The sequence below is a fragment of the Scophthalmus maximus genome, chromosome 20 (genome assembly GCF_022379125.1).
Source record: "Scophthalmus maximus strain ysfricsl-2021 chromosome 20, ASM2237912v1, whole genome shotgun sequence".
Classification (NCBI taxonomy): domain Eukaryota; kingdom Metazoa; phylum Chordata; class Actinopteri; order Pleuronectiformes; family Scophthalmidae; genus Scophthalmus; species Scophthalmus maximus.
In genome coordinates, this window is record NC_061534.1 from 12,912,114 (window position 1) to 12,920,327 (window position 8,214).

Here is an 8,214-nt window from a genome sequence, read left to right on the forward strand (position 1 = left end):
CAACAGGAGATGGGTCTCTGCGCTGATGCCTGCCAGGAAAAGGGAGAAACACACCGTCGCATCAGCTTGTGCGGGACTTCTACTTCTTTATTTTCCAATTGGCAACGGACAACGGTGCTGCTGCAGGGCTCATCTGGGGCCGAGCTGATTAACAAATCATTTCATTATCCCTCTGGTGCTGACATGACCCGTTGAGTCCAACTGCAAAGCCTACGTGGCCATGCAATCAATGCCAACTAATGGTATGGCCTCTGCCACAACTTTGCCCACTCAATGCTGTTGATCTGATTTTCACAACTGGTGGTCAGAGTTCGCAAGCTGTTTCAAAGCGAGGCAGCAGTACACACCGTGTTCTGACCATTCGTCCCACAGACGCTGAACGTCCTCCCCGTGGTGCTCGTGGTGTTCGTGATGATCTGGGTCTTTATTAGAAACACACGGACAAAGCAACGTTATCATCCTTCTGTCACAATGCAGACTAAAGCATGAAAACAATAAATGACCAAAATCATGCATAGATAATTCAGAACTTGGGGAGGGGTCAAACAACGGAGAAGAGGCAGCTTAGTTAGTTACTGCTGAGTATTTTTTTGAGAGAGCGAGGACCAATAAAAAGCAGCAGGGGAAGGATTAAGAGAAAACAGACGGGACACCAACAGGAAATGAAAGAAAGGGAAATTCCTACAAGGAAAAACAAAAAAAAACAACAGTTTTGACCTTGGGGAACAAAGACTTTAAGCCCATATGAATTTGAATAAGTGCCCACGTAATGCACTCGAGGGCATTTATTATACATCCTGCGTCTTTACTCTGCAGTAAAAGTTTATTTCTATTTGCTTCAAAAGTTGTATTTATCATATGGACATGCGTAATGTGCAGTGAAAAGCAGGGCAGAACACACAAGAGTCAGTGAATGAAAAACTTTTTAAAAAAGCAAGAAATAACAAATGAAAAATGAAGGGATTAAAAAATCTATAAAAAAGTTATTTTTCGAATATTCAATGTGGCGATTGTACCCGAACAGAACTCCCCAAAGAATACTCAATACCAACATTTCCATACAGCAGAAGAAGAATGAGCTGCTAACATTTAAAAGAATAAGTGAACCTGGATTACACACACAGACGCAGTAATTGCTTGTTGAATTATTTTGCTGACCCCTCAGTTGTAGATTTAATGAAAGCGTTAAATCCAATGAACAATAATCGGAAATATTTCTATGAATACTACTGAATACTGCCGTTTCTTTTTGGGTATTATGTTGTACCAGAAAACAAAAACTTCACTCTACTATGAGTTTCCTATTAACCCCTATTCCCATTTCCTGCTCACTGTTTTACATATAAATGTATTTTAAAAAGTACCATTCGGTTGATGCCAGAGCATCCGTTTGAGTTCCCTGAGGGCCTGGGTGAGGTTCTCAAGCTGATCATGGAGGTGGATGTTCTCCTCTATCAGTTCATGGATCGTGTCCTGCAGTTCAAAGCTCCGACCGTCCAGGACAAGCAGAGCGAGCGGCATGAAGAAAAGCACGGGCCTTAGTCTTCTCATAGCGAGCGCAGCACACAGCCTCTCTCTCGTCTTCACTCCATCATGTCGTCTTCAGGATCCTCTGAATCCCATGTGAAAGGGATGTGCTACACTGCAGAACGGACTGCTGCAGGATACTGTACAGATTAAACTCCAGGGGAGGTGAAAGTGATTTGTTCTGTCTTTCCAAAGCCACGAGTGGAAAGCTGCCAGTGGGCTTTGCCTTAAAATCTATCCAATGCTTCCACATCAGTGGGCACAGTGACATCAGCGAGAGGCCTCAGCATGCTTTAATATGATCTATTTCAAATGACAATGATATGCTTTAAAACTAAAGCTGTGGACACTTAAGAACTGGTTGTTTGTTTTTTTTTTTTAAATGTATGTAAAATGCAGTGAGATAATATGGATAGAAAGGGGAAGCATCAGCCACACTGAAGGTGAAGACAGAAACCCTGCTGCTTTTTAATTAGTCGCAACTCATTCCCATCCCATGCGGCACATGTTCATCATCACAGGGACATCAGGTCAGGGGATTGAATGTGTTTGCAAGTCATTATGTTTACATTTATGAAAACCCCTGTGGGTACTGCACCGTTACTCTTACTTCCTTAATAAATGAGCTGATTTTTACTCGTCTTAAAAAAACATAGGACTCAATCTGACTCAATCATTCATTAAGCAGACTTTGCCTGGTTTTGCTCATTTACATGATCCAAAATAAGAATTGCTTGAAAATCTTGCGGTTAATAATTATTTATAACTTTATCCACACAGAATTCTCAAATTTAACCAGGATGGGGCAAATAAAGGCTCTGGACAATGTGGTGTTTTTTCCAAACAAAAAAAAAATTATTTATTTATCATGTTTATTCGTTTATGCCGTCTTGGCAGCCCTGGTACGCTTCTTCTTGACCACAACAGGCTTCTGGCTCTTCAGAATGGCACTGGCACGACGCAGGGCAGCCTGGGGAAATACATTCACACCAAAGTTATTCTGATGAAGGCTTTGAAATACAAACTTCAAATAGAGAACGAGCTTGAACCACCACACAAACCAACGTGGGGACTACGTTTCACATACTGCAACTAAACTAAAGAAATCTCACCATGCGCAGGTCCTTCCTGTACTTGTTCTTGCGAATGATGTGCCTCAGGCTGTTGAGGGTGGCACGGGAGTTCTTGTTGATGGTGATCTTCTCGTAAGAACCGGCGGGTTTGTGTTGGCCTGTGCAACAAGAGAACGGGTATTCAAATGTGATGTCACGAGGAGTAATGATCCAAAAACAAGGTATGTTACACACTGAGGTTACACACATGATGTCTGCCTGTCATTTAAGTTCATGCTTGTGACCGCACCTTGAAAATGTCAATGTGATATTTGGCTTTCTACTTTCAAACATTTGGAAGAAACCAGTGCGCTTCAAGAAAACCAGGATTTAAAAAAAAAACTAACATTTACATGGTGTATTCTTTCAAATGATTAAAACATCACTCGTGAACATCCAGTAAGGGTAGTCCCTTCTTTTACAAGCTTTCACTAAGCATTTACCTGCACGCTTCTTCAGCACCACGACGACACCCTTGCCGTCGGCCGCTGGCTGCACACCGACCGTCTTCTTGTGCACCAAACCATTGAAGCGGAAAGAGTTCTTGGACTTCAGGTTGTTGGGCTCCTGTCACACCAACGGATCAAAGTCTGATCAGAACACTGAGCAGCTTGTACCATCACAGCTGACGATCACATATCTATTTCAAAATCAAGATCAGTGCTGTTCAGAACAGTTATACCATGCTACATCTACTCTGTTGGCTCCCAATTGCACAGTACAAACCATTAAACCATCAGATTACTTACTTAATGCATGTATTTTATTATCCGTATGCAAGAAATCCCCATAGAGTAAGAAATTGTACAGTGTCGACTTCAACTGACTGTTTCGTTATTTAACATAAACTCCTCAAGATGCAGTTGTGATCTCCATTAACTTTGATCGTTGCCTTACTGGACAAGAGTAAACTGACAATCAACAGTAGCGCTGCAACGGTTCAATGTATTAGTTGATCATCAGAAAAATACAGATCATTACTCAAGTTATTTTCAAGGAAATACTGACTGGTCTTTGCAGTTTTCAACCTCGTAAATGTTTTCAACTTTTCTCCATTTTATAAAATTGGAATCTGAAAACGTTCACATTTTGTATTGTTGGTCAGAGCAAGTGAGATTTAAAGCCATCACACTTGAGAGACACGGGTGAGCATCACTCCTTATTTGTGGACAATTAAAATACTAAACGATTTATCACGAAAATGACAAATGCAGATTGATCGACAGTGGAAAACGAATGGTTTGACGCAGCCCCACTCAGAAGACAACTGGTTGGTGCAGTTGTAGCACACTGATGGGACATGTGTCCTCCTCTCTTCGGTCACTCACAGTGCTGTAGGTCTGTCCGTTCCTCTTGATGAGGAAGCTGGAGCAGTTCCTGATGACCATCCACTGCAAATGGGCCGACATGGTGAACCTGGACACAACAGGACCGTGAGTTAGTGAAATGACACCTGGCAGCTTGCGATCGGCGCTCAACGTGAACTAGTCCTACGCGTGTTCGCCTGGCTACACGTTTACTTTAAAGTTTACCACATGTGATATAAAAACAAACAAACAAACAGATATAAACAATATAGACAGTTTTGCTCTTAAATGTACAAAGCGCCAAGCTGTTGTTTCATTTGGGTACAGCTCTCGAGCGTTAGCTCCACAGCTAAGCACGACGCGGCCTAGCCGGGGCGACGCGCTCGGTACATTTTATGTTCATTTCCAACACTGCAAATGGGCATTTACTTCAACATTGACTGTATAATAAACAACGCAACAATAACTTTGGGGTTTAAGAGGCTAAATAGAGCTGGAAATATCAGACAAACCGACTTAAATGATCGGCTGTTAGCGGCAGGAGCGACCACGTTACCTTTTAGCGGAGGAAAAGGACCGGAGAGACCGGAAACCGCTTTACGGAAGCTCTATCTGAGATCCTTGCGCAACTAGAGACACTTTTATTTATTAAGTACTAATATTAGAACCCACATTTTCATAATATCAAACCTATTTATTGGATATTAATAATTTTTCTACCAGAGTTTTGACGTGTTATGAAGATATACTATTTTTTGTGTCATTCTCTGGAGTACTAGTTATCCTCAAGTCCAGCGGAGGAACACGTCCTCGCCGATCACGGCAAAAATCCTGACGTCGTCACTGTGCGCCTGGTGTTTACAGGAAGCCGTCAAACATACAGCAGACCCCAAACATCAGCTGTTCTAATCCCACACACAAGAGACTTATTCTAGATTTGTATCTCGAATCCATGTCCAAAACGTCCTCAGTTAACAAGACGACCGTTTAATTTAACATCTGCCGTTTGCGGCGTCGATTTTGTGGATGAATGCTGGAACATGTGAACGCTGCAAAGTTACTGAGGGTGAAAATCACCTGGAAAGCGGCTCGTTTTAAAGCCACATGCCAGGTTGAGGGCAGCATCTTAGTGTGATGGACGAAGAAGATCTGGAGACGCTTGGCGAGAAGCTGTACTCTCGGATTCACCTCGAACACAGAGAGACTGCTGGGAAACTCACAGGTGAGCTGACACTGTGAACCAACAGCAGAAAATATCACCTAAAAGACAAAGTTTCCCAAGCCTGTATGTGTGTTTTCATCAGGTATGTTGCTGGAGCTGCCAGGTCCTGTGCTGAGTCAGATGCTGCAGGACGAGGCCATGCTGACTGCAGCTGTGGAGAAAGCCCTCCGAGCACTGCAGCTGGCACGGGAGCCAAGGTAAGGGAACGGGCAGAAGGTACCAATGCCTGATCTGCTTCCCCCATCATCCTGAACATGCTGATGTGGGTCCTCAGGAGTCTGCATGTCTGAGGGGAAGGGGGAGGTCTTTTGATGCAGAAAGCACAGACTATTGTACCATCAGGCTGTCAGAGGATGTGTCTCCACCTTCATGGATGTTAGATGCATTAAGTATGGGTGAAAGTCTTATTTTGGGATTAAGGAACAATTAATACATGTGAATAGTATATGTGTATGACTGATTCTTTAAAAAAATGGCACACCCTGGAATTTATTTCCGTGTCAATGGTGTATTCTCACCTCTTTGCAGCAGGATATCTCGTAAGGATGAGGATGATGTGTCTGTGTCCTCAGACTCGCTCGGGGAGCAGTTGTTTGAGCTGGTGGACGTCTACAACACTGGCCACTCACAGAAAATCACAGGTGAGGAGCCCGTCCTCTGACTCAACAAACAATGAATATTATGGAATAAAACACCGCTCAGTCATGAAACGGCAAATCAGTAATTTTTAACAAAGGCAGTGGTCGGTCACCACTTTGGTTCAGACTGAAATATCTTAACATAAATCCTGATCAAATACCAGCAAAACCACCCGCCTCTATTCCGTGTTTAGCTAGCATTAGGACCACTGTGCCAAAGTACAGCCTCATAAAGCTCCTAGCCTGTTATAACTTACATACAGATTAATAACAAGGCATTATAACATGATTCTTGTTCTACCACAGGGATGCTTCTTGAGCAGCACAAAGAGGCTGTTTTGAACCTTCTTTCAGATCCCAAACTGCTGGAGGAGCAGGTGAACCTTGCTCTGGGGACACTAAAGGAGTATGTGACTTGTTCCCGTTCATAGAACATACCCATATTTGCATACATACAACTGCATAATCACACGTTCATATCCGTTTCATTTTCCATGTAAAAGTGAACTTTCTTACATTTTCATTCCAGACATGAATCCATAATTTAGCAAATGAAATCTACGAAATAAATGTTTAAGATCAAGAGCCGCTGTTAATACATGAATTACTGTTGAATCATCTCTTTGTCACATTGTCCCTGCTGCTTCCCTTCAGGCGGAACGAGGAGACGGACGTCAGTGATTCATCAGATGCTGACGATCCAGATAAACTGGGAGAGAAGCTCTTCTCCCTGGTGGAGGAGCTGGTTCCTCTTCGTGCAAATGATGTAACAGGTGAGCTGGTGCTCTGTTGACTATCAATCGTCCTAGATGCAATTTTTTGAAATGTATGATTTGTCTTGCTATATAAATATAGGCACTTCAACTAAATTCAGCAAAATTTAATATGTATAGTGCCAAATCACAGGGTTGTGTAACCCGGGTATTTAAGTTAAGCATTGTCAGACTGGTTCTTAATGGTGCGAGAGATTTTGATTTAAAAAAAACAATGTTTATTAAGATTTACCAGAGAGAGAGAGAGAGAGAGAGAGAACACAAATTTAGTGACATGTGGTTGTGATATAAATACATGGGGGGAGAGAGATAGAGAGACACAGACAGTGCATGATGGGAGTTCCCCCTGGAGTCTCGGCCAATAGCAGCATAACAAAGGGGTGGTTCAGTGTTCAGAACAGCTCTAACCAAAAGCTTTAGCTTATAGGGGTGTGGCTAAAGCCTCTGTATTCTCTCTGTGTATGTTTATATACAGTGTGTATATATACATATACATATATATATATATATATATATATATATATATATATATATATATATATATATATATATATATATATCATAATTCTAACAATGCTTTTGTATTGCATTGATCTGTCTGTGTGTGTGTGTGTGTGTGTGTAGGGATGCTACTGGAGATGGACCCAGCTAGTGTTCAGCAGCTGCTCAGTGACCACGCGATGCTGGAGGTCGCAGTTCAGAAAGCGCAAGCAGCTCTGGAAGCTGGACACTGAACGTTTACACACAGAGTGAAATGAATGAATGACTCAGCTGAACTCGGATAATGTAACCATGGGAGGAGCCGACTGGTCGCTACAGGAGATCATGGTCGCGCAAGTTACCTATTACATAAGCAGCTGTGGTTGTTTTACACTGACAATGAAGTGGAGGGTTTGGGTTTCACTGGACCAACTGTCAATAACTGAACAGTGTGTGAAGCCTCTTTTGAGGTGAAATGAAGTTGATATTGCCACATTCCAATACGGGTGCTCACATTGTAAATACGCGATTGTCTTTCTGAGATAAAACACTGAATACAAGTGCCAATGTCAAATGAAAAAAAAAATTGATCAGCATTGCTCCATCTTGGAGCCAATCATTCGCTACATGACATTAAAATTTGTTTGCTGTATGAGAGGAAGGTAAGTGCTTATCTGAGTGTTGCCAACAACCATACTACAGATGACAATGTATTTGTTTGGATTTTGTAATTTGGTGAAATGTCTGTTGCCAACAGAAATACAGATTAGTAATTTAGAAGATTTCATTCATCTGTTGCAAAAAAATTGTGATAGTTCACACTTTCACATTAAATTTGCATTCATAGAAAATGAATTAAATTGTTACTGTAAATCCCCCTCCATCAGGTTCAGTGGTCAGACAAATGCTCCAGGCTACACGGCCATAACATTTCATCCACTACATTCACGTGTCTGTACGTGTCCTGTATTTGAGCTAGAATGCTTAGAAATACTTGGGCACAGACTTATCTTGGATTGTCTTTGCTCTGTCTCTCCATCAAAACTAATTTAACTCAGATTTCCCTCAGCTTTTATAATGAGTCAGCTGTCCATCATAAATGAGCCCTTTGGCATCACATCTGCACAGAGAGGGCAGCACCATTGTTTGGACTCT

At 42.0% G+C, this 8,214-nt stretch overlaps 2 protein-coding genes across 3 annotated transcripts; one reads left to right on the forward strand and one right to left on the reverse strand.

Annotated features, from left to right (window-relative positions):
* Positions 1-2,384: 2,384 nt before the first annotated feature.
* rpl28 (ribosomal protein L28) lies at positions 2,385-4,575 on the reverse strand. The gene is made up of 5 exons (XM_035607686.2): positions 4,503-4,575; positions 3,968-4,055; positions 3,083-3,206; positions 2,640-2,758; positions 2,385-2,497 (listed from the first exon to the last, which is right to left on the reverse strand). The coding sequence occupies exons 2-5, from the start codon at positions 4,046-4,048 to the stop codon at positions 2,408-2,410; spliced, it is 414 nt and encodes a 137-aa protein (XP_035463579.1). The 5' UTR covers positions 4,049-4,055; positions 4,503-4,575; the 3' UTR covers positions 2,385-2,407.
* A 203-nt stretch (positions 4,576-4,778) lies between these two features.
* Positions 4,779-7,846, forward strand: LOC118284715. 2 transcript variants are annotated; one of them, XM_035607685.2, is made up of 6 exons: positions 4,779-5,168; positions 5,251-5,365; positions 5,700-5,809; positions 6,113-6,212; positions 6,461-6,579; positions 7,204-7,846. In XM_035607685.2, exons 1-6 carry the CDS (start codon positions 5,081-5,083, stop codon positions 7,311-7,313), a joined length of 642 nt encoding a protein of 213 aa, XP_035463578.1. In that variant the 5' UTR covers positions 4,779-5,080; the 3' UTR covers positions 7,314-7,846. The 2 variants fall into 2 exon arrangements, with proteins under 2 accessions (XP_035463578.1, XP_035463577.1); XM_035607684.2 differs by having other exon boundaries at positions 4,780-5,168; positions 5,697-5,809.
* Positions 7,847-8,214: the final 368 nt, after the last annotated feature.

What these genes read in the sequence shown, in the direction of transcription:
- LOC118284715 (XM_035607684.2), top strand. Translation starts at nt 5,081, where the DNA reads ATGGACGAAGAAGATCTGGAGACGCTTGGCGAGAAGCTGTACTCTCGG. An exon ending in CAGCTGGCACGGGAGCCAAG is followed by an intron (nt 5,366 to 5,696) that starts GTAAGGGAACGG and finishes ACCTCTTTGCAG; the next exon opens with CAGGATATCTCGTAAGGATG. An exon ending in TCGTGCAAATGATGTAACAG is followed by an intron (nt 6,580 to 7,203) that starts GTGAGCTGGTGC and finishes GTGTGTGTGTAG; the next exon opens with GGATGCTACTGGAGATGGAC.
- rpl28 (XM_035607686.2), bottom strand. Translation starts at nt 4,048, where the DNA reads ATGTCGGCCCATTTGCAGTGGATGGTCATCAGGAACTGCTCCAGCTTC. An exon ending in ACGGACAGACCTACAGCACT is followed by an intron (nt 3,207 to 3,967) that starts GTGAGTGACCGA and finishes TTGGTGTGACAG; the next exon opens with GAGCCCAACAACCTGAAGTC. An exon ending in GGTGCTGAAGAAGCGTGCAG is followed by an intron (nt 2,759 to 3,082) that starts GTAAATGCTTAG and finishes CTTGTTGCACAG; the next exon opens with GCCAACACAAACCCGCCGGT.